Source organism: Danio rerio, chromosome 1 (assembly GCF_049306965.1).
Source record: "Danio rerio strain Tuebingen ecotype United States chromosome 1, GRCz12tu, whole genome shotgun sequence".
Lineage (NCBI taxonomy): Eukaryota > Metazoa > Chordata > Actinopteri > Cypriniformes > Danionidae > Danio > Danio rerio.
In genome coordinates, this window is record NC_133176.1 from 61,214,004 (window position 1) to 61,239,401 (window position 25,398).

The 25,398-nt window shown below is 38.5% G+C and overlaps 3 protein-coding genes across 4 annotated transcripts in view; all 3 read left to right on the forward strand.

The window, feature by feature from the left end:
- Positions 1–13,422, forward strand: part of LOC141375328 (obscurin-like) — a 39,869-nt gene extending 26,447 nt beyond the window's left edge. For both annotated transcript variants that reach the window (XM_073908226.1, XM_073908222.1), the window contains exons 6-12: positions 2,395–2,685; positions 2,767–3,072; positions 3,150–3,340; positions 7,631–7,715; positions 10,399–10,500; positions 11,159–11,199; positions 12,234–13,422. In XM_073908226.1, the coding sequence (XP_073764327.1) occupies positions 2,395–2,685; positions 2,767–3,072; positions 3,150–3,340; positions 7,631–7,715; positions 10,399–10,500; positions 11,159–11,199; positions 12,234–12,518 (1,301 nt within the window). In that variant the 3' untranslated portion in view covers positions 12,519–13,422. The remainder of the gene's footprint in view (positions 1–2,394; positions 2,686–2,766; positions 3,073–3,149; positions 3,341–7,630; positions 7,716–10,398; positions 10,501–11,158; positions 11,200–12,233) is intronic.
- A 1,694-nt stretch (positions 13,423–15,116) lies between these two features.
- Positions 15,117–21,974, forward strand: LOC101883999 (uncharacterized). The gene is made up of 7 exons (XM_009295658.5): positions 15,117–15,302; positions 15,472–15,768; positions 17,444–17,767; positions 17,887–17,904; positions 20,207–20,308; positions 20,847–20,890; positions 21,145–21,974. The coding sequence occupies exons 1-7, from the start codon at positions 15,230–15,232 to the stop codon at positions 21,283–21,285; spliced, it is 999 nt and encodes a 332-aa protein (XP_009293933.1). The 5' UTR covers positions 15,117–15,229; the 3' UTR covers positions 21,286–21,974.
- A 10-nt stretch (positions 21,975–21,984) lies between these two features.
- LOC100537163 (polymeric immunoglobulin receptor) lies at positions 21,985–24,955 on the forward strand. The gene is made up of 7 exons (XM_021477798.3): positions 21,985–22,174; positions 22,266–22,607; positions 23,093–23,401; positions 23,764–23,913; positions 23,994–24,089; positions 24,157–24,218; positions 24,301–24,955. The coding sequence occupies exons 1-7, from the start codon at positions 22,117–22,119 to the stop codon at positions 24,457–24,459; spliced, it is 1,176 nt and encodes a 391-aa protein (XP_021333473.3). The 5' UTR covers positions 21,985–22,116; the 3' UTR covers positions 24,460–24,955.
- The last annotated feature ends 443 nt before the right edge of the window (positions 24,956–25,398 follow it).

Here is a 25,398-nt window from a genome sequence, read left to right on the forward strand (position 1 = left end):
CCTGTTTATCTGCTTTTTAACACAGATATTTAATCATGCAGTCTGAATAGTATGTCAATGCATTTAGGCATGTAGAAAGGAAAAAAGGAAAAGCGGCTTGTGGAAGTGATCAACATGACCTGCTGAAGTCTCAGTGGTTAACACTGCCGCCTCACAGCTAGAAGGTCACTGGTTCGAGTCCCGGCTGGGTCAGTTGGCGATTCTGTGCGTAGTTTGCATGTTCTCCCTTTGTTGGTGTGGGTTTCCTCCGGGTGCTCCGGTTTCCCTCACAGTCCAAACACATGCACTAAAGGGGAGTTGATGAACTAAACTGGCCGTACTGTATGAGTGTGTGTGTGTGTGTGAATGAGAGAGTGTTTCCCAAAACTGGGTTGCAGCTGGAAGGGCGTCCGCTGTGTAAAACATATGCTGGAATAGTTGGCAGTTCATTCTGCTGTGGTAAAATAATGGACTAAGCAGAAGGAAAATGAATGAATTTGATACTTTGGTCTGATTATTTAAGAAGTGAAGACTGGTTCAAGACTAGTTCAGTTGTTAAATAGTTGTCTGTTACTCAAATAGGAGCATCTTAGATGCTCAGCTTTTCCAGCCTTGAAGCAGTAGTGCATGACGTAGTACATATATGCCACTCCGGTCAGCTGAGAACTAAGACCACAATTCACACTGACTCAACAAAACTGGACAATAGAGGATTGACCAAAAGTAAAAAGGTTGCCTGGTTTGAGGAGTCTAATTTCTGCTACCTCACGACAGAAGCACATCTGGGAAAGGGTATGGAAATCTTCTGCAACACTGAAGGTGCCAATGATTACAGTAAATGCAAGTATGAAAACACCAAGTCTCTGCTAGAGTTTCCAATGGCAATACTGAGCCATAGAGAGAGTGGCCTCAGTCAGGTAGGAGACTTGATGGAGGCCTAATGACTCTGAAAGAGCGCCAGAGACCATAAGAAACAAATCTTTCTGGTCTGATGAACCTATAATTGAGCTCTTCTCTTGACTCTTGGGCTGTTTCTCAATTTGCGTTCCTCAGTGGTCTTGCGTCCTCGTGTTCTCGTGTAAACTCATTATCAGCTGCCAAAGTTCAGTTTCAATACTCAAGACCATAAGAACGGAGGACACGTGAACTTTCCCGGATGTGATCTGGATATCGAGAACGCACCAATGCAGACTTGAGCACTGAACATGCACTTTTATAAAAGTCCCAGAAGTCGTTGCGACTGGAGGTGGGAAGCGCAGCTTGTCATATTGACCTCATTCTAAAATGCGGAAGTGCGCCTGTTTTCGCGATTGTCTTAGAACTTCCGATTCAGTCGCCTATTGGAGAAATGACTAGGAATGATAAACGGCAGAAAACGGTCAAACTACTTGCCCTACAAACAAATGTTTGCATGACTATACAGACCAAGTAGAATAATATAATAAGAAAATATCAAATTGCAACATCAAGCAGCGTAACGAGCAGTTTTTAATGTCTAAAAATGAATGGAAGTGAATGAGACCGGAAGTCTCAAGCCAAAAACGTTCAAATGGCAGCGCCCGCTCGTCTGCGAAGAATAAGGTCAATAGACTTATTATTAAAGTTTAGAGACATAACTTATTTATCACAGGAGATTCCCTAAATGAAACAGTGAATATAAACATCACCATGGACATCTTAATAAAGGATTGAACACATTAAGGATGTTTGTTTGCTGAAATTCGTTTTAAAATCTGTTTTATTTGTATTGTGCAGCGTATGTTTGTAAAGTCCTTATGCAGAGTATATATTGTGAAAAGGGAAAAAACAATAAATCGTTGTATGAATGCTGTAATGTTTAAATAATTTACCATTAAAAACATGTGAAGGTCATGTGACCATCAGGAAGAACGCGGCATCTCATTTCTCACAGGACGCGTTCTCTGTTCTCACGGTCTCCTGAGTTTGTTCTTCCGAGATGACCTGGCAAGACCGCTCTCCACAAGAACGCAGGTCTGCATTCTTGGAATTGAGAAACAGCCTTGGTCTGGATTAAACCAGTGATGGTTAATCAGCTGACCAATACAATCCCTACAGTGATCATGGTAATGCAGCATCAGCTGTGGTGTGTTTTTCAGCATCAGGAACTGGGAGACTTTTCAGGATGAGGATGCTCAGCTGAATGTAGCAATAAACACACTCTCAGTCTGACTGTGAGATCACAAGTTTCCAGTTTCGAGACCTCAATCCAGCATAGCAACGTTGAGATGTGCAGCAATGACAGATTCACTATGTGCTGCAACTACTTGATGCTCTCATGACAATACAGAGCAAATCTTGATCTTAGCATGGTGTACCAAATAAAGTAGCTACTGAGTGTGTAAAATAATTGTTCTGAACTGTTTGTATTATTTTCTTATTTCTAATCATTTAAAGATGCAATCTTCATAAATAAAACAACTCGTCTTGGTGGAGACGTGAACATCAGCTGTCAGACCCCAGAAGAGCATATTGCTTATTTTTGTAAAGAGGACGATAATGACTGCTATAATCGCATCCGGCAAAACTTCAGCTCAGCTGAAGTACCACAGATCAATCCTGCAGAATTTGTGAGCATCAGTAATGTGAGTGTCAGAGATGCTGGAGTTTACTGGTGTGGAGCAGAAACCAGAGACACACATCTGACCTTCATCTCCCTGACCACTAAAATCCAGCTCAGCGTCATCAGTGAGTCCATTCAGATGATTCTGGAGTGAATACAGTCTGTTCACCATCATCTGTGTGTTAAATGTGTGTGTTTGTGTGCAGTGTCTCCAGTCGTGAGACGTGAAGGAGAATCTGCTCAGATCTTCTGCCCTTATGATTCAATCTATCAATCAAAGTCAAAGTCTCTCTGTAAGGGGAAGTGCTCCACTAGAGACACACGTCCTCTGGATGAGACTGTGAGAGAAGAGAAAGAGAGACTGACTCTGCATGAAGACGTCACAGCAAGCGTCTTCACCGGGACCATCACTGGACTGACAGCAGAGGATGCTGGGAAATACTGGTGCGCAGTGACATTAGACAGAGAGCTGAATTATCTTTACACTCATCTGATGGTCATCATCAAGCAGGGTGAGGAAGCTTCACACGTCTGAATGTGGAAAACTAGGCCTGTCCACTGATGTTCTTGTGTTTCTGCTCATTTCCAGAGCTGAGCTTGACTAAGTATGAAGGAGACGACGTGTCCATCCAGTGCAGACATCATGATGGAGATCAGAAAAGCTTCTGCAGAGCACATGAAGCCTCCGCGTGTGTGAAGGATGGAGATTCACTGGAGACCATCAGAGATGCTCGATTCTCTATCAGTGATGAAGCGTCTGCTGGAGTCTTTACTGTCAACATTGTATTGATAGGTGTTTTGAAGACCTATCATAAGTGACCACTAGATGGCAGTACGAGGCCATGGTAAGCCTAGTTGAGTTATGTGAGAAGAATAAAGCATTCTGACAAAAGTACTCGGTGTGTGAGCCTCGTCAATACATGGTACCAGGAGAAATAACGAAAATTAAAAAGAGAGATGATGAATAACATCCGTTCACCAGAGGAATTGAAGTTGACGGGAAATGTCAATGAGAACTGGAAAGTTTTTAAACAAAGTTTTGAACTTTATGCGCTCGCTATAGGGCTGGATGGAAATGAACGGAGGAAGATTGCGTTGCTCTTAACAGTGGCAGGACGCAGTGCACTAGATGTGTATAACACGTTTGTCTTTACTGAAGAAGAAAAAGATAAATATGAGGCTGTGATAGAGAAGTTTGAACAATACTGCACACCGAGGAAAAACGAGACCTATGAAAGGTATGTCTTCAGAAACAGACTGCAGAAGGAGTCAGAATCCATTGAGCAGTATGTTACAGATCTGAGATTAAAAAGCCAGACATGCAATTTTGGAACGCTGTGTGACTCCATGATTAGAGATCAAATAGTAATTGGAGTACAAGATAAAAGAGTGAGGATGCAACTGTTGAAAGAGACTGACCTCACATTAGATAGGGCAATAAAAATTTGCCAAGCGTCAGAGTGTGCAATGGCACAGCTGAAGACATTCAGTGAAGAGAAGGAGACAGCAGAAGTGGATACAGTACGTAGTGCTTCAGAGAAAGCCATGTTAAATAAGAAAAAACAACAAAAGCCAAACAAAGAGAGCAGGGCCTGTGGAAAGTGTGGCAACAAACATGCACGGAGAAAATGCCCAGCATTTGGAAAGGACTGTAGAAAATGTGGAGGAAGAAATCACTTCGCAAAGTGCTGTTATTCAAAGAAAAAAGTTAAACTCCTTGAAAAGAGAAGCGACAGTGAGGATGAAGAGGCACCGATTTTCCTGGACTCAATTAAAGAAGGGCAAACTACTTCAAAAGATGAATGGATAGCACACATGGAGGTAAATGGTACTGATGTCTTACTAAAATTAGACACAGGAGCACAGGCAAACATCCTGCCGATGAAAGATTTTCAAAGACTGATAAAAAAGCCCAGGATATGTGACAAAAAGGTGAATCTGAAAACCTATGACAACAATACCATACCGACAAAGGGAGTATGCAGGGTAAGTTTGTCCTATAATGGACAGAAGAAAAATGTTCTTTTTGTGCTCGTAGAAGGAAACAAACAAGCAATACTGGGACTGAAAACATGTATGCAGCTTGGATTAATAAAAAGAGTTCATGTCATAAACAAAGACATGACAGTGAAACAGAAAAAGAAAGATGCAAACACCAAAGAAGTTATGCACAGTGACTGGATAAAGCAATATAAAGAAGTGTTCAGAGGAATAGGACGGTTACCAGGAGAACACAAGATAAAGTTGAAGGAAACGGCAGAACCTGTTATTCACCCAGCAAGAAAAGTGCCAGTTGCTTTAAAGGAGAGACTTAAAAAGAAACTAGACACACTGATAAAAGAGGGAGTCATCAGGAAAATAGAAGAGCCCACAGAATGGGTGAACTCACTTGTAATAGTGGAGAAAGCAGATGGAGATCTAAGACTGTGTATAGATCCAAAAGATTTAAACAAAGCGATTCAAAGAGAACACTATAGACTTCCAACAAAGTCTGATATAACAAGTGCGATGAGTGGAGCATGTTACTTTTCCAAATTGGATGCCTCATCTGGATTCTATCAGATGGTCCTAGATGAAGAAAGCGCAAAGCTGTGCACTTTTAATACGCCATTTGGAAGGCATTGTTTCTTAAGATTACCGTTTGGCATCAGTTCAGCCCCAGAAGTATTCCACAGAACTGTGCAGCAACTTTTTGATGGAATTGAAGGAGTAGGAGTTTTCATTGATGACGTGGTGGTTTGGGGACGTACAAAGAAAGAGCACGACGCAAGACTTTGCAGGGTCCTAAATCAAGCACAGAAAACAGGATTAAAACTGAATAAAAATAAGTGTGAGTTCGGAGTGAGAGAAATTACCTTCCTGGGAGAAAGGTTGTCTGAAGAAGGGGTACAACCAGACAGAGAGAAAATCCGCGCAATCAAAGAAATGCCAGAACCAAGAGACAAGAAAGACCTCCAGAGAGCTTTAGGGTTAGTAAACTATTTAGGAAAGTTTGTTCCAAATCTGTCAGCAAATACAAGGTCATTAAGAAACCTGTTGGAGGCAAACACAGAGTGGCAATGGAAAAAGGAACATATAGAAGAGTGGGTGTGGTTAAAGGACAGTTTGACCAAAGAACCTGTCTTAAAGTTCTATGATCAAGATAAGCCACTAAAAGTCTCTACGGATGCATCGAAATTGGGTTTAGGAGCAGTTTTGCTTCAGCAACATGACATCGAGTGGTATCCAGTTGCATATGCATCTCGCACAATGACGTCTGCGGAAAGAAACTATGCACAAATAGAAAAGGAAACTCTAGGTGCAGTGTTTGGCTGCGAGAAATTCCATGAGTATGTTTATGGAAGACCAGTGATCCTGGAAACAGATCATAAGCCTCTCATAGCAATCTCAAAGAAACCACTAGGAGAAGTGCCACCTCGCATACAAAGACTAATGCTACGCCTACAGAAGTATGATCTGGCCTTTGAGTTTAAACCAGGCAAGCACCTCATTGTGGCAGATGCCCTGAGCAGAGCTAGTTTGCAGAATAGCACAAGCAGCACAGAGGAGGATGTGCAAGTTCACGTAGACTCTATCCGAGTACAGATACCAGTATCTACTGCAAAGTGGGCAGAGATAGCTAAAGAAACGCAGAAGGATGAACATTTAAAAAGAGTGATAGAAATAATTCACTTGCCTGAGAAAGGAATGTTGGAAAAACCATACCAACATTTTCAAGATGAACTGACAGTGCTAGATGGAGTTCTGCTAAAAGGAACAAAAATAGTCGTACCTAACACCATGAGGAAAAAGATGTTAAAACTTGTGCATGAGGGACACTTGGGAATGGAGAAATGTAAGAGACGGGCACGAGAGGTACTGTACTGGCCAGGTATGCACAGAGACATAGTGACATTAGTGCAGAAATGTGAAGTATGCCAGCGACACAGATACCAGCAACCTAAAGAGCCCATGAAACCACATGACAAACCAAAGGAACCATGGAGAAAGATTGGAATGGACTTATTTCAACTAAAAGACAAAGATTACTTGTTGCTTATTGACTATTATTCAAATTACCCAGAATTTGTGAGACTGTCAAACACAACATCAGAGCAAGTAATTGTAGAAACAAAAGTCATATTTGCACGTCATGGTATCCCAACAACTGTAGTAAGTGATAATGGACCACAGTTTATCAGTCAGAGCTTTAAAGACTTTGCAAGAAATTATGGATTTGACCACATAACATCGAGTCCGCTTTATCCACAATCCAACGGCTTAGCAGAGAAAGGAGTACAGATTGTAAAGCGCCTGTTGAAAAAAGCAGCAGAGACAGGAGAAGATCCTCACCTGGCTGTTCTTAACTACAGGGCATCACCTATGGAAAATGGCCTTTCACCAGCGGAACTTCTCATGAATCGGAAACTGCGGACAAGACTTCCATCAGCTAATCATCACATGATGCAAAGTTCTGTGAATCATGCGAAAGAGAGGCAGATTAACTATTACAACAGAACAGCAAAACCATTGATTCCACTGGCTCAAGAAGACGTGGTACGGGTGAGATGTGATGGACAGTGGGGACCGTTGGCCAAAGTGACAAAAGAGACTATGCCCAGGTCTTATGAAGTGTTGACAGAACATGGAAAGTTAATGAGGCGGAACAGAAGACACCTGCTGAAAGTGCCTCAGAGAGCCTTAAGGAGCAATGAAAGTGACTTTCAGGATGTGGAAATCTCAAAGCAAAAAGAACAATCAGAATTGCAAGACAAGTTAACAGAGACTGACAGAAAGAATGATGTTGAGAGACTGACAGAACGTCCAAAGAGGCAAATACAAAAACCAAAAAGGCTAATAGAAGAAATGTAAATTGTTCATATATATGTAAAAAAGTTATAGTTTCAAGTTTTCAAAAAAAAAAAAAAAAAAAAAAAAAAAAGGGAAGATGTATTGATAGGTGTTTTGAAGACCTATCATAAGTGACCACTAGATGGCAGTACGAGGCCATGGTAAGCCTAGTTGAGTTATGTGAGAAGAATAAAGCATTCTGACAAAAGTACTCGGTGTGTGAGCCTCGTCAATACAAACATCACTGATCTGAGAGCAGACGACTCTGGGGTTTACTGGTGTGGAGCTCACCTCATCACTAAAGTCAACCTAGAAGTCAAAAAGAGTAAGTACTGTCTTTACTTTTAAAGTATACTGATATGCTGCAGATTATGGCAGATTTTTCTTTAAGTAGTTGAAAATTCTGTAATTAATTACTCACCCTTATGTCATTACAATCATTTAAGACCTTTAATCGTCTTTAGAAGTCAAATTAAGATGTTTTACATAAAATTTGAGACCTCGCTCATCCTCCATAGACAGTAATGGTCCTGAGAAACTTAAAATGTAGAAAATACCAAGATACTTCACTGCACAGTGCTCGTGAAGGTGCACAATATACTGACACTGAGAAGAAGAAACTGTAAAACAATGTTGCTATGTCATTTTATGTGCACACTAACGTCTTTTTTTAGCTTGATAAAATTCCGATTGAACCACTTGAAGTATGTGGTCTGTTTTAAGAGTGTGTTTTGGCATTTTTCTGGACAATGAAAAAGTCAGGACCCTTGCTGCCTATGCAGGATAAGGGAGCTCTTCAACTTCATCCAAAGAATCTTAATTTGTTTCATGAAGACAAACAAAAGTCTTTAACCCAATCTCATTCTGAAAACATACCTCTATATACACTTCTAGGGAGTGCCAAATATGTCCCAGGAGCTAAATTTTTTGTAGTTTTTGTTTTCATGAATCCACCAGAGGCCTCTGTGTACGCTTTTTCAGATCTCAAATTTCTCTCGCAAGTGGCGTTGTGCCTGCTGTTTTTGCATAAATCCACTATTGACCGACTGACTGATCGACTGACCCACCCTCCTCCATCCCTAAGTCCAACCAATAGTGTTTTCAAAAGCACAGATTGACCAGCTCCCACCCACTGCCCTAAACCCAACCAACAGTGTTTTCAAAAGCAATCCAGAAAAAGAAAAGCTCTCGACTGATTTCTGCAATGTTTTCAAATTTCACTACATTCTCACTCTGTTATTTCCTTGTTCATTTTATTTTTTAGCTTTTGCTTTTTCTTACCTGCTTTCTGGAACCATGTTCACCTCACTCAAACCCCATTATCGTGGTCAACTCGCCTTTGTGTCTCAACTCCGCTGACGTACAAAGCAAGCTAACTCATTTTAAATTTGTTTTAAAGATGAATAGAGCCATACGTACTACTGGCTACATAATTCACGCTCTCCAGAAATGTATATAGGGCTACGCTTTCAGAATGAGCCTATGTAGAAAGTCTCACTGTATAGTAACAACACAAACATAATTAATGACATCATTTTATTTTTGGGTAAAGTAACACTTTGCGTTTACAGGTAGCGATGTCAGATGAGATTCTGAGATAGAGTGCCTCTCAAAAATATTCACACCCCTTGGCATGTTCCACATTTAATCATGTTTCAAACACAAATATAAATGTATTTCATTGGAATATTATGGGATATACCAACACAACATGACACTTAACTGTATAGTGGGAGGAATCTAATAAACGATTTTTAGAAATTTTATACAAATTAAAATAATAGTGAAAATCTGATGTGCATATGTTTTCACCCCCTTTACTCTTATCCCCCTAACTAATATCCAGTGAAACCTATTATCTACAGAAGTCGTCTAAGTACAGAAGTAAACTGGCCTAAGTACATAGGTGTAGTCTATATATAAATGCAGCAGTTTCAGTATAAATAGTTTTGTAAGGCATTGTTACGAGGGAAAAGTCATCGATTTCTTCTTGCGAGTGCACAAATCTAACATTAATTCTTGTGTTTTTGTAAAAACGCAAGCTTCATGTTTTTTGTATTTAAACAGCTCGCTCTCTGCAACTCTCACATGGTCGCCCACTGAAACTAAGCAGGGCATCGGCCGGTCAGTACCTGGATGGGAGATCACATGGGAAAGCTAGGCTGACGGAAGTAGTATTAGGGAGTTCAGCAGGGGGCGCCCAACCTGCGGTCTGTGTGGGTCCTAATGCCCCAGTATAGTGACGCGGGCTCTATACTGCTCAGTGAGACGTTAAACCTAGGTCCTGATTTTCAGTGGTCATTAAAAATCCTAGGATGTCTTTCGAAAAAGACTAGGGGTTTCACCCTGGCATCCTGGCCAAATCTGCCCAATGGCCTCTGTCCATCATGGCCTCCTAAACCCCCCCTTATCATAATTGGCTTCATCACTCTGTCTCCTCTACACCAATCAGCTGGTGTGTGGTGTGCGGTCTGGCGCAAAATGGTCATCCAGGTGGATGCTGCACACTGGTGCTGGATGAAGGAGATTTCCCCCTATGTGTAAAGCACTTTGAGTGCCCAGAAAAAGCGCTATATAAATATAAGGGATTATTATTATTATTATTATTATTTATTTTGATTTTCTTACTGTAACCGTAGTTAAAATGAGGGAAAACTCCAAATTTAACTAAAAAATGCAACAAATAGATAATAGTTAATAGTCACTAGTTCTCTATTGTCCATTCTGGACTATATTATTGGTTTTTGGTGATGATTAGCATCAGTATGACTCTTGACCTCACAGATAATGTTAGGGTAAAGATTAAACCGTTCAGCAGGCGGTTGAGCTGTTTTGGATTTCCTCCGTTTATAAAAGCAGAAGTGAAACAAACACAACAGCCACAAATAGATGACTGGAAACTCGCAGATGCAAAAGATGTTTCATTGTTTCAAGCTAAAAAAATCAAGCAGACTTTATTTATATGCATATTTATGTGTGATTAAATGTGTTTATTGTTGTATTTGCAGGTGTTTTAGCCAGAACCCTGATCTCTTGTGTCAGCGTGACTCTGCTGTTGACAGGAGCTTCAGTTCTGTTGTTTTATACATCAGGATTCATCAAGAAACGAGGTGAAGTTAACGCTCTGCTGCTCTTCTGTGACCTGCTGCTCCTTTTACTTGCTCATATTTAAATATCATCGTCATCAGTTCATGCACATTCTCATCTGATTTCCTGGAAGAGTTGCTTTTATTTTTATATGTACAGCAGCTAATTTGAGTTTTTTCCGTTCAAATTCGGGAAGAGGGTGGCATGGTGGCTCAGTGGTTAGCACTGTGGCCTCACAGCAAGAAGGTCACTGGTCAGTTCAGGCTGAGCCAGTTGGCGTTTCTGTGTGGAGTTTGCATGTTCTCCCTGCGTTGGCATGGGTTTCCTCCAGGGGGCTCTGGTTTCCCACACAGTCCAAACACAAGCGCTTTAGGGGAATTGATGAACTAAATTGGCCTTAGTGTTAGTATGTGAGTGTGTATGGGTGTTTCCCAGAACTGGGTTGCAGCTGTAAGGGCATCCGCTGTGTAAAACATATGCTGGTTCACCAACGTAGTCTAAAATAAAGACTGAGCCAGAGAAAATTGAATGAATGAATAATTCTGGAAGACCCATCACTACCATTCCAATCTCACAAAAAAATCCCAACCCAATCCCATCTGATTAATGCAGCTTTACTGTATTGTTGTATATTCTGGCTTTTCATATCAGTTTTCCCTCATTACTGGTTTTAATCCACAGATCGTCATTCGTCCTCAGTGACAGAGACGAGCCGTGGAGAGGTGAGGATTGATTTTATAATGAAGTTCATTGTATATTTTGCTGACTGTGTTTTCCACTTGAAGCAGAACTAGATTTCAGATTACAGATCTTGTGATTTGCTTGAAAGCACATTTCATATGCAGTGCTCATTCAAAGTAGTGCAGATAGAAAACCTAAAAAAATCAGAAACAAAAAAAAACAAGCTAAAGCAGAGAATTATAAAAAAAAAAATTATAATTTAGAATAAATACTAATATTATATATAAAATAACATAACATTGCAATGAAATAATAATAATAAAATACATAGAAATGTACTTACAAATAATAGCTGAAAAACACTCAAAATAAAACTAAATAAGAGGTAAATGTTTGATCATTTGCAATGCAAAACAAAAACATAATATTATATGCACTTTAAACAATTACAAAATCAGAGCTTGTTATGCAAAATCTGTTTTTTAATTAAATATTATTATTATTAAGCAAATTTCATATGAAGTAGTAATTCAAAGTGATAAAATAATAAAATAAATAGTGATAAAAAGGATGAAAAGAATAATCACAAAATGATCCCTTATCACATTTTTATTATTATAGCTATTATTTGTATTAATATTATTATTTTAATTATTTTTATTATTAATGTTATTTTTATTATTATTATTATTATTATTATTATTATTGCTATTATTATTATTATTATTATTATTGCTATTACTGTTATTATTATTGCTATTATCATTATTATTATTACTAATAATAGTAATAATATTAATAAATCAAAATATAAAAATGATCAAAATGTATATTATTGCAATAAAATTGTATTACATTTTATATTAGTCAGTAAAATAAAATATAATTAACTAAATTAATTTATTTATAATATTTATTTAGCAATTAAGATAACACAACACTAAAAGTTGCTGAAGTATTGGTGAAAATCAATGCTGTGCTTCTCTTTTAGCACATATTTATTATAATATAAATCACAGCCTTTGCGATTTCCCTTTAATTTGTGCATCAGTTTCCCTTTGTCCTTTGTTTTCAGGCTTCTCAAGCTGGGTGTGAATATGAGAACATCACATACGTCAAACAGCATTTAGCATCAGGAACTGAGGAAACTGTGTTATATTCCACTGTTAATCGTCCCACAGACTCTTCTGACGCACACGAAATGCTCTACTCAACAGTACAGCTTCCCAAAAACTCCTCTGACGAGATCCTGTACTCCTCTGTCCGTTTCCAGAAGCACAAAGAGTCTGACAGTGAAGCGGAAGTCTTCCTGAATGATGAGCTTTACTGTGATTACACCACGGTCAGACAGCAGTCCTGATCACTGATTTGATGAACACTAGAGACACCTGCTGGACAAAACCCTGTAAATACAGCAAAACATGCGTTAAAAATGACTTTTTATACACTGCATAACCTATTAGACTCAATTAGCTATTCATCTAACATAAAAATCATTAATTGATCAATTTTCAAGACTTTAATGAACTTTTTAAAGGGTTTAATCGCAATAGTGTGTGTGTCAGCAGTGTGTGAGTATCTCTAGCTCCCTCTAATGGTCAACAGTAGTGAATTGTCTTTGTTCTAATCAGACTTGATGCAGAAACACTTTGATTGACATGTTCCCTTTGTATGTGTCATCAGAGGGGGAAAGCCCCACCCACTAGTGCCCATCTCTTTATCTCATTAGCATCTCCAGCAGCCCTGAGTGAGAAGCAGCCGTCTGTCCATTAGCCATTAGAGTGCTTCAGCTGCTGAAGATGATGTCAGCACAGACTAGGAGGATTATAGATGTGGAGTTTTAGATGCAGCACAAATGAAGAGTGACAGGAGTGACATAGACTGACAGAAGCAGGAAGCACACTTGCACACCAGACCAGCATGGATAATGCTAGTCCTGTTTTGAATCTGCCATTATGCTGACGCACAGGCATTTGTAGCTCCGCCCACTTTTGAAAAGAGCACAACCTCATTTGAATTTAAAGCAACAATCAAAACACCACAAATATTGTATGTACATGGTGCAGTAAAGCTTAATGAGTTGCCCTCTTGCATCCTTCAGACCTTGAAAGACTTTATCAGGTTTGAGCAGAGCTAAAAGAAAACCTGGAAAACGTGAACACTTATGTTGTGATTTTAGTTGATGAAACTGTCGTGTTCATGTTCTGTGAGAGTTTGTCGCCCTCTACTGTTTCAGCATTAAACCTGCAGTTTAAACCACCTCCAAGTCAGCGGTGTTCCTCTGTGATTAATCAGAAAAAGTGCTTTTGTAATCATAGCTAAAAAACTCCAAATGGATAATTCTGGTTCACTAGCACCATTTTTAGCATAAAAAAGTGGAAATTAAATCAGAATTAACTTCATATTTAATATTGATATTTTTCCCAAGGTGTATATTATGAAAGGTTTTTCATTCATTTACTTTTCAGATTACTCCCTTTATTAATCTGGGGTCGCCACAGCGGAATGAACCGCTAACGTATCCAGCATGTTTTACACAACAGATTCCCTTCTAGCAGCAACCCATCGCTGGGAACATCCATACACACTCATTCACAAACATACACTCCTGTACTGCATGTGTTTGGACTGTGGGGGAAACCAGAGCACCCGGAGGAAACCCACGCCAACACTGGGGGAACATGCAAACTCCACACAGAAACGCCAACTGAGCCAGCCGGGGGACCAGTGACCTTCTTGCTGTGAGGCGATTGAGCTGCCCCTATGAAAGGTTTTAATTTATTCAATTTTTTTTTTAGCGAGCCTGGCTGAATATTTCATTCGTCAATCTAGTTGACGTGTGTTTCCTGGTACTGGGTTGCAGCCGGAAGGACATCTGCTGTGAAAACACATATGCTGGAATAATTATCGGTTCATTCCGCTGGGGCGACCCTTGATGAATAAAGGGACTAAACCGAAACAAAATAAAAAAGAATGTTGATGCACTTCAACCTGAAACTGAATATTAAGTAGGGGGCGGGGCTTTCTTTTTGCACATCATTCCCTCATAGCAAACTAACAATGAGAGGGCGTGGCTAAAAATATCGCAACAGAGATAAAGCCAATCCAAAACAAAACACCAACACATTCTTTTCATTGCATGAACACAGATTATCTGTTCAACTAAACAATGTTAATGTGCGCTATGTTTTATTATGGTTATTTTTTTATTTGATGTATTTATTTTTTATTTCTATTCTTATTATTTCTATTTTTATTTTTCTATTTATATTTTTTCATACATTTTTATCTTCCAATTGAAACTGAATATTGAGTAGGGGGTGGGGCTTTCTTTTTGCACGTCATTCCCTCATGGCAAACGAATGATGAGAGGGGTGTGGCTAAAAAACATTGCATTTGAAGCATCAATCTGACATCAACACAGACGAAGCCAATCCTTAACAAAACACTTACCAAAACGGTGGATTATTTCAGTGGATTAATTTGCACAGATCATCTGTTCAACTACAGAATATCAGCGTGCGCTAGCAAAACAAACATTGTGAATTTTGATTTCACGCTGACTTTATTCTTGACACCTATGAATAGAAGTGTAAAAGGACTGAGAGAAAAAGTCAGGGATACAAACCAATAAACCAGTCAATGTCAACAGTTTGAACAGAAAATATATATCATTTCAGGAATATCTTAATTTGACTTTCTTTATTATTTATTTAATTTTTTATTATTTAATATATGGCGGTTCATTCCGCCGTGGCGACCTCTGATAAATCAGAGACTAAGCTGAAATAAAATGAATGAAAGAATGAAAAAGAATTTTATTTGATGTATTTATATTTTATTTTTGAATCTGCGTGAGCACGATAACAGTCAGTGGTTTAGTGAGTCAGAATCAGCAGCAGTTTATTTCATCACAGCAGTGAGTTGAGAGGAGGAAAGGGAAGAGGTGGAGCTGACTATAAACCTAGTATATTTCAAGAGTACAAGACAGCAGAGAAAAGCAGCAGATAAACTCATGCCAGAAAACTTCTGACAGCAGAAGAACTCACTAATTTACAAGAGCTGGAGTATATGATGATGACGATGATGATGATGATGATGATGATGAAGACATTTCTGTTCTTTACTATCTTCCTGATTGAAGGTAAGATGCATGTTCATGTACAGCATCACATCTTATATGAAGGCAGATTTCTACTGAGCTCAAATCATGTGTGTGTGTTTACGTCTGGTCTTTATTGTGCATTGTTTTTTAAATGTATTGTTATTAGGTCAAGAGGCTCTTAATAGAGGAAGTGTATTTTTATTGACAGGTCACATGGGCGATGAGGCTGTTAGTGTGACTGGCGTTGCAGGCGGAAGTGTCATCTTCAACTTTCAATACAAAGACAAAATAAGTGTGGAGAGGTTTTGCAGAGATGCAGATGACGAATGTATTCAAGCACAGAGTCATTTATGGCTCCCAGAGGAGAAACTCACCATGACTGACAATAAATCTGTGAACTATCTTAGTGTGCTCATCAGAAACCTGACCGTCAATGACAGTGGAACTTATGAATGGAAAGACAACAAGGACTGGTCTAAGGAGGTGAAGTTAGTTGTTCAACAAGGTAAGAATATTCACATATTTACAATGGGTCTTGATTATCAAACATGAGCAGAGTGGGGGGATTTGTGTATGTGTGTGTGTTTGTTTTTATTACATGGTGGGGACCTCAGCATGTTAGCACACTCACAAAGTGGGGACCAAAAACATAGTGGGGACCGAGCTATGTTTTGCATTTAAAAGACTCAGGGGGCGTTGCTGATATGCCTAGTGCAGTTTTTTACTGATCCCCACCTTGACCATTTACCTGACTTGAGTGTTTAAGTGTGTGTCGGCGCACTGCTCGATAGCGCTCCTGTAGTCAGATGGCGGTAATGCACCCTCACACACACTTGGCGCAGTTCACACACACTCTGGCTATTGCACATGCGCAGATCTCATACATGAATCCGACTTTAATCAACTTAATTACGATCTATTATCAAATTAATCGAGGTTTTCGGGTAAGTTAGAATGTTTTTCACCATCATAATGTAATAAAATCGGTTGTGTGTGTGTGTGTGTGTGTACGTGTTTTTGTGACATCATGACACAAATCTGTATAATGACATGGGCATGACACAGGTATTACAAAAAGGAGGTGAAATATGCAACCCAGGCTCATTGTGGAAACGTAGCCTGGTCGACTGGGCGGCCGTTCACTGAATTTTGATGGACCGGCACAAAATATTACTTTTTTTTTTTCATTTGATCCGTCTTATTTTGTAGTTGAGAATTGATGAAAGTTTAGCTCTAGGTAAAGCAGCACTCGTCACCATCATTTTTAATCATTGGTCCAACCAGTAGAAGAAGGGCAGGACAAATACATCGACCAGTCCTCTTACTTTAGAACTGAATAACAAAACAGAGTTAATATTACTGGTCACTGCATTTTTATATTCATTAATATTCTTCAACTTGATACAGTAAATGTACATTACTGACGTAGATTCCAAATCATAGTAACCAAGAGCATCTCTGCTTGAAAAACGGCTTTTGCTAGAGCGGATACGTTTGCGGCCAGAAGTGAACGCGAATTATTTCTATTATTTATTAAATTTCTCATTTGTTGTATTTTATTATTAGAGTATTAGTTATGTTATCTATTAAATTACCCAATAAAATGTATTTTTTAACGCCTACCCCCTCCCCAACCCTAAACCCAACCCTCACAGTACTGTAAACATATTAATTATTGTTATACAGTGTCATAAAAAAAATGCTGCTTTATTAATGTGCATATCGCACTTCCGGCCGGAAAAAACTCAAAACAACTAATCTCATGCTCCCCCTGCTGGATGATTTAAGAAGAGCGTCTGCCATTTTGTAGCTGGATAAAAATGCTTTCTTTTATGAAATAATAAAAAGTAAAAAGTCCAAAATCTGAAACCATAAGAGAGTTTTCAGGAATGCCTGTTTCAGGAATGCCTGTTTCAAATTCAACTACTCTGAATTTATTCCTATATTTTAGATTATATTTGTTGTAATTTTTCATTTTTAAGCTCAAAGAATACAATCATATGAGAAACTAGTGACAACACAAACACAAAAAGGAAGGACCGACAAAAATAAATAAGATAAATAACGTTAATAATAACAGTAAACTAAACTCATTCAGTTATATTTAAAATCAGTTCACCAACAGGATCTGGTATGTTTTTATCTCTTCATTTATGTAACCATACATCTATGTGTTTCAGAGCCGTGTTGTGGGAGATCAGAGGAACAGACTGCGTATGTACAGGGAACTGCTGTCATCCATTGCAGATATCCAAAAACCAATCACGATTATTCCAAGCAGCTGTTCAAAGAGCAGAATGGATCACTGGAGGCTATATTTACATCTAGGGAAGCCAGTGATCCAAGATTTTCTATTAATCTGAATCATGGCGAGGAGCACTTCTTTACTGTGACTCTTACTAATGTGAGCAGACATGATGAAGGACTTTACTTCTGTGCTGCTCATGGAAAGATGTCGATTCGCTACAGTCTGCTTTTCACTGAGATTCAACTTCATGTTACAGGTGAGAAACTATTCAAAACAAAGTAAACATCAAATGCACAATTAATGTCAACTAACAATGTCATTTTAATGTCTGAACATATCATCTGTGGTCAACAATGGATGCTCGGGAACAAACAGATGCTCCAGTTCAGTCTGGTGAGTTCTTTAAAGTTTGCATGAAATCCACATCTGTTTAATTTATTAGTGCACAGTGTTAGTCTTGAGGTGAACAATTAATAAGTGCAAGTTAATACACTGGTTAAAACAGTTTTGGGAATCTTTAATCAAAGTTTTACTATTTGCTTGTACCCAGATCTATTAATTTCAACCCAGGCTCATTTTGAAAGCGTACCTCTATATACATTTCTGGAGAGCGCCAAATACATCCCAGGCTCTACTTTTTTTGTTTTCCTGAATCCAGCAGAGGCTGCTTTGTACACTTTTTTAGATCTCAAATTTCTCTCACAAGTGCCATTCACGCCTGCTGTTCTTGTGTAAATGCTCTGGAGGCCGCTGTCAACTGACTGACTGACTGACTGACTGACTGACTGACTGACTGACTGACTGATCGACTGACTGTCCTAACCCAACTGACACTGAACCATTCTGAACTGGACTCACACCTTGTCGTCGTGGTCAGGTCCTCTCTGCATCTCAAGCCGACATGCACAGCAAGCTACTGGGCAAACTGGTAACATCGGGAAAGCCGTCCATAGGGAGGTAAGCGGTCCGCTAGTAAGCGAAAAACTTAACGGAGTCATACCGCCCCATAGTGTTCATTTTAAAGACAAAATGAAGCCATACGTACTTCTGGCTACATAATTTGCGACCTTCAGAAATGTATATAGGGCTGCGTTTCAGAATGAGCTTTTGTTGATTTATTTGCTATGAGTAACAGAGAAAAGGCGGAGTTAAAAATTGTAAAACCCGCCCCCTACTTTCTATTGGAAATCAAATATATGTATTTATTCTACTTTCTCAATTTTCTACTAGTATTTATTCTAGCCTGCAGCAACATCCAGCTCATAATGACTTTATTAACACACACAAAATGTTTATACAGTGAAAAAAAAAATGACAGAACTACCTACAATTTCTTAAAGTGACAGTTCATCTAAAACTGAAACCTCTGTCATCATTGACTGCCTTCAATAGTTTCTTTCTTCTGTTGAACACAAACTAAGATATCTCATCTTTTAAAAGAGGACCAATCAAGCACAGTTTGGGCCAATCTGATGTTTCTCGAGTACTTATCCCAGGTAGCAAAGAATTCTGGCACAGCATTTGGCGTAAAGCTGGCACAGCAGGCCTTCATCTGGCATACAGCATGCGACTCAAACATGACCCTGGTTTGGCAGACATGGCACCATCTTTAAAGTAGCATACAATACTTGGGCCAGATGTCAAATGTAGTATTTGGCTCAGATGTTAATAATTGATATGTGGGCCATGTGACCCACATTTAAAATACATTTTAATTATTTTCAAATATGCAAAAAAAATACTACCAATAAGATCGCTTTTAGAAAAAGCACCCCCATAGCACGCCTAAAGCACAATGATTCATGGGTTTATAAATTTCATCGTAGTGGTGACACACCAATATACCTGGCCCAATTCAGGCTCAGTTATGAGTTATTAACTTGGCTGAGACTTGGCCCATATATGGTCCATGTTTGGCCCTTGTCTGGAAGGCAGACTTGGTCCAGTCATGTACCTTACTTCACTGCACTGTGGGCCAAGCAAAAGCTGATTGTGTGGGCCAGAGCTGGACCAGAAATATTTTGCTATGTGGGATAGATCTCCAAAAGTCTTCACTTTTAAGATTTATGAGTCTTTTATAAAAATGTAGAGAAACTTTAGGATTGTCTCCTTAAACAGTGGAGCTCCTGAATGTATGTTGTGAACCTAAAATGACTAAACTTGTCAGATTCATGACAGATTAAATGTTTAACAGAAGATCCTTCAACAGCATCAGCTTCTTCCCGGTGTTCATCCCAGAATCAGACAGTGATTTAATGCAGGATAATGAACCCTGAATACAACAAAACAGCAAACCCAAACTGCAAAAGCAGTTCCTGAAGCTGAAAATACCGAAATAATAAAATGGCAACCTAGAGTCCTGACCTAAACCTGATTGAGAATCTTTCTTGTCAATAATTGCTAATATTCACTGCTCTTTAGGACAAAGCTGTATATCCAACACAATATCACTGTAACTCAATTAGTAACTTTTTGATTTAGTGCCTAATTTAAATTAAATTAATAATTTCCTTCATACATTATAGTGTGATATGCCCATCCCCAATTGAGTAGGGTTAGAGGTGGGGTTTAGGGCCATGCCTTCATTTATAAATCATGAATTTGTACAAATCAACCACTTTTCTGCAAATATACATTAATTAGCTATTTTCTTGTGAGATCGGACTGTTTTTAATGCTGTATGTGTGTTTTCCAGATCTCTCCGTCCTCATCATTACAGTGTCTGTGTGTGTGATCCTGCTGTTCGCTGCAGGACTGAGTCTGTTTGTTCTCCGGCGGAGATGCACAAAGACAAAAGGTACAAACACACACACTGGGTTTATAAACTGAAACCAGACATGTTTCTGTAATGTTCTGGATAGGACTTTATAGTTTAAGTCAGAATCCATGCTATTAACTGCCTTATTACCCGCCTATTATTGAGATATCAACTGTTTCATTAGTAGTTATAAAGTATTTGCTGGTTCTGCATCTCTTATCCTACACTGTAAAACATTCCATGATCAATTAGTCTTGACAGCATATGTTTTAGGTCATGCTAATTTACTAAACTATGTTAATTTTGTTTTAACTTATGTTATGCAAGCTGTTTTAAGTCAGTTTAACATGATATAAGTTCATTGGACTCATACGGTTAATTTGATTCAGCTTAAAAAATGAATGCAACAAGGATTTTTTTTTCAGTGTACACAATACCTAAACACAAATACTGCCTTACTAACTATTAATAAGCAGTGAATTGGTTGTTTATGAGCTAAAAGTCTTAGTTAATAGTTTTGTTAACATGTTAGCATGTTTTCTTGTATGCTCACTTTCATTATCTTGTCTATCCACAGGTTCAAAATCTTCAGATCAGAGAAGCACAGTAGAGATTGATGAGGTAAATCTGTCTTTCACTCTTCATCTTCGCTGTTTATCTGTTTATATGACTCCTGCTGTCGCCATCACCATCTATAATTACATTTGTGTTGATTCAGAAAGATATACATCATACTCAGTTGAATATGTGTTCATTGGACTCATAATGTTAATTTGATTGAGCTTAAAAGATTTAATGCAATCAGGATTTTTTTTCAGTGTTACATCATGCTCAGTTAAAAACACAACACAAATGCTATTATCTTCCACTTTCAGATCAACTCCTCTGTTTATTACTCATCAATCAAAGAGCAGTGTGTTCAGAAGCCTGTGAGTATGAACACGGTTTATGCCACGGCACAATTACCCACAGTCCTCTCTGACAGTGATCCCTACACACTCGCTATGAAGAGCTGAATCCGCAATACACTCTCTCTGTTTATATATGTGGCCACTTTTTGTATGAAAACATGTACATCTGTATGTATTTTTGCTGGTAATAAATCAAAATAAAATTGTCTTGATAGAAAATGAACTGTTTGTGTTGCCTTTGCAAGGAATAAATGATGACGGACTGTTGAATTATTTGTAAATAATCTACACCCAGGGTGGTAAAATGTTGTTTCTATTGTAAATGTGTTTTCTATTATACTATTTGGTTGTTGAATGCTTGATTCTGATTGGCTGATGAGCGTTCTAAGGCATGCCGATATTGATAAATCACAAATAAAGTAGCTCCGGCTGATTTAGAGCACATTACATCAGCTCTTTATCACTCCGCTGATTTGAGTTTATTCACAGCTACAACAGTCAGAAATTATAACAAAACACAAGAGAAAACCCTGACTAATAAAGTCTCATATTAAACATCTCAACGGTGGAACAGCTTCGGGAACCGCCGGTGAATAAGCAGAGTTATTAGAGACCAGGCTGGAGGATTATTAGACAATATTGCACACCTGAGGTGTTTCTGCCACTCTGCTTTACCATCTAATGTGTGCATTATTTCCTAATAATTTAACAGTTTCCTTTAGGTATTAAATTGACTGGAGTCGATTGTTTTAAAGTGTAGCGGTCAGCAGAGGGCGCTCCTGCTGCAAACACACAGTAAACGTCATAGAGGGAGAGAGAGACAGAGAGAGAGAGAGAGAGAGAGAGAGAGAGACAGAGAGAGAGAGAGAGAGAGAGAGAGAGAGAGAGAGAGAGAGAGCTCTTCTAAGTTTGTCTTTTAGCTTCTCACACAGCAGAATGATCCACATCTCTGAAGATAAACTGCTCATATTCACTCTGCTGATCCTCATGGCAGGTAAGAGTTTACTCTGTTTCTAGAGCAGTGACTGCTCTCAATCAGGTCCTTTTGTGCACTGAGCTGCTCTTCTGTCTTTATTTCTTCTTAGTGGTGGATTCTGAGATGAAGACCTTCACTGGACATGAAGGAGGGAAAGTGGAGATACAGTGTTCATATGCAGAGTCTGAATATGAGGAAAATCAGAAGTATCTCTGCAGAGGAGAATGCTCAATAAATCCATTCCCATTCAATATTAAAGACATTCCTGTTGAATCTGGATCAGAACCTAAAGATAAGAGATTCTCTCTGACTGATGACACGACAGCTCACATCTTCACCATCACCATCACTGATCTCAGAACAGCAGATCAAGGAAAATACTCATGTGCTGTGAAGACAAGACTGGTAAAACTTGATGACTATAAAGAGATTTACCTGGAAATAAAACAAGGTAAGTCAGAATATACAGTTATATTAATGAAATACTGCAATACACACAGAGATAGAAATCTAACATAACACTATACTCTAATAAGATACACATATATAATGTAGTGTGTGTTTAAGTGTACTGTGTAGTGTTGTAGAGAGATGAGAAACAGAAGCCACAGTTTCCCCTTGTAATGCTGATATGACACACCAACAGAAACGCTGACCCGCATCACTTCCTCACACCACATGCGGTTGTGAATAACTGATCTACTTAAAAGTTAATTGTTTTACTATTAAGATGAAAAATATTTCAGCCATCAGACTCCTCCAAGGCATTCAGAATATTAGATGCAGAATATTAGTGATTCAAATTTGTCTTTACATGTTGACTAATGACAGTGTTTATAAGCAAAGCTACCACGACAAACTGAATCAGAAATATGTGCTATTAATCAGAGCAGTGTCTGATTAAACAGTCAGTGTCTGTTGTTTCTACTGATTTAGTGTCTCGAGTGTCTGGAGAACCTGGAAAACATCTGAGCATCACCTGCAGTTATACAAGAGATCTGAAAGAACACATCAGATTCCTCTGCAAAGGAAGTGACCCGTCCGACTGTAAGAATATGATCAAAGTTTCATCAGAAACAAAAACTAATGGCCGATTCTCTCTGACTGATGACTCTGAGAGAGTTTTCACTGTAAACATCAGAGATCTGGCAGAGGGGGATTCTGGGATATACTGGTGTGGAGCTGAAGAAAAACAAACACAAGAGTACACATGGATTTCAGCCATTGATCTGCACATTACTGAAGGTAAGATGACAATATATGTGATGTTGAAGGACATGATTCACTAAAGAGTGTTTAATTGTCTGTATATGTCACTAGTGAAAACCTTGAAACACGTCTCTGGTCAAACTGTTTGTACTACCACACCCTTCACACTGATGAAGTGTTAATAACAACTGTCAGGGGAAGTGTGAAGAGTCACATGATCTCGTGCCAAAATGCGACTGTAAAAACCAAACTGTGCACATATATTCTGACATGCATGCTCAATGCACAGAATAAACATCACTATATTTTAAAGCATCTCAACTAGTTGTATTCTTATCATATCAACAATAAATCACAGTCTTGTCATGCAATAAACTCAATCACTATTTCTGTTTCAGCCACATCTGAGCGGAGGCTTCCTAAAAATACCTCAACTGCTTCATTTCACACCAGCAAACCAGCAGATCCTGCATCCAGCAGACCCGTCACACCTTCATCACCTGCATCATCATCATCAACATCAATGTTGTCATCATGGAAAAGGCTGTGTATGATTAATTTAGTTGTTTTCCTCAGAATTATGACATTTTAAGGCATATACACATGGTTTTATTGTCTGCTTTTCCAGTGTGTACAGTGTTCATCATATTAATAACCTCAGTGATGCTGACAGTGTTTGGACTCTCAGTGTTCATCTTCCTCAGATGGAAACCACAGACAAAAGGTAACTCAAGGTCTTGTTTTCAAGTGTTTTCACTAAACTGGTCACAATGTATTTTATCCTGAATCAGGAGGAGGAAATGCTGCTCATGACCTGACTGAGAAACTGCTCAACACTGAAGAAGCTCCAGGAGTGAGTCTGTCCTCCATCTGTACAATCACCATCTCTGACGTGTGTGTATATTCTGCTGACGCTCTGTTCTCTCTTCATTCAGGACATTTATACCGTCTGTCATTATGAAGAGCTCATTCACACTGATGATCATCCTGCTGGACTGGGTTCGGGTCGTCCTGTATTTGGTGAACAGGATCCTCTGACCTGCTCCACCATCATATTTAACACTGGACTCCATTCAGACACGACTTCTGACTGACCTTCAACATCAGTCTGTGCTATAGTGAGCTCAGAGAAGACATTTAAACCATTTAAACAGCTCAACATGATGAATATCTGAGGATGTTCTTATTTCATAGCCATGATACCTGTATTATTATGTTCATTTCACATGCTAGAAAGTATTTTCTACTCGCTGCATTGCTTTATCATCCCAAAAACATAAATATGGCATCTCATTTCTTTGGCGAGCATCTCAACAGTCTTAACGCTACCAACAATTCTGTCAAAAAATATGTTGATTTTACAGTTTTTTCCTGATTTTACCTGAAATTAAACCTGCAACAATTGTGTAGCGCCCCCTGCCCTCTTAGGCTTTGTCCTGACCTAAGCTCTATAGGGTGGAGCACCGGATTCCTACAGTTTAGCCTCTCGACTATTATTTCACTCCCCCTAATCAGATACCACTTTTAGAGATCTTCAATGAATAAGTAAGCAAAACAAATTAAGTTATAAACAAATAGAAATTTATTTATAAACAAAATAAAATAAAGATGAGTATAGAGGTATTTGTTATTTATAAAGGTGATATTTTAGGTATAAATATAATTATAATGCTATTTATAATAAGATATGAATTATTAATACAACCTTATATCAATACACAATAGATAAAACACTAATTGTAAAGAGAAACAGTTATTAACCGTCAATACACACACAGTATGAGTATCCAACAACTGGACCCCAATCACTTAAGCAATAAGCATTTTACACTTTGGTGACTTGATGCACTTTTTAGACGCTCCCTTACTAAAACTATATTCACCCTTCAATGATTTAGATAACTCACAATTATTTAGTGCATTCGTATCTCAGATTATAGAATATCAAAGCAAATATTCTCTAAAAAAAAAATATAGAAATAACACCTTTTTCACTCTTTTGTAAGCGTTAACAGCAAATAAACACTTTTGCA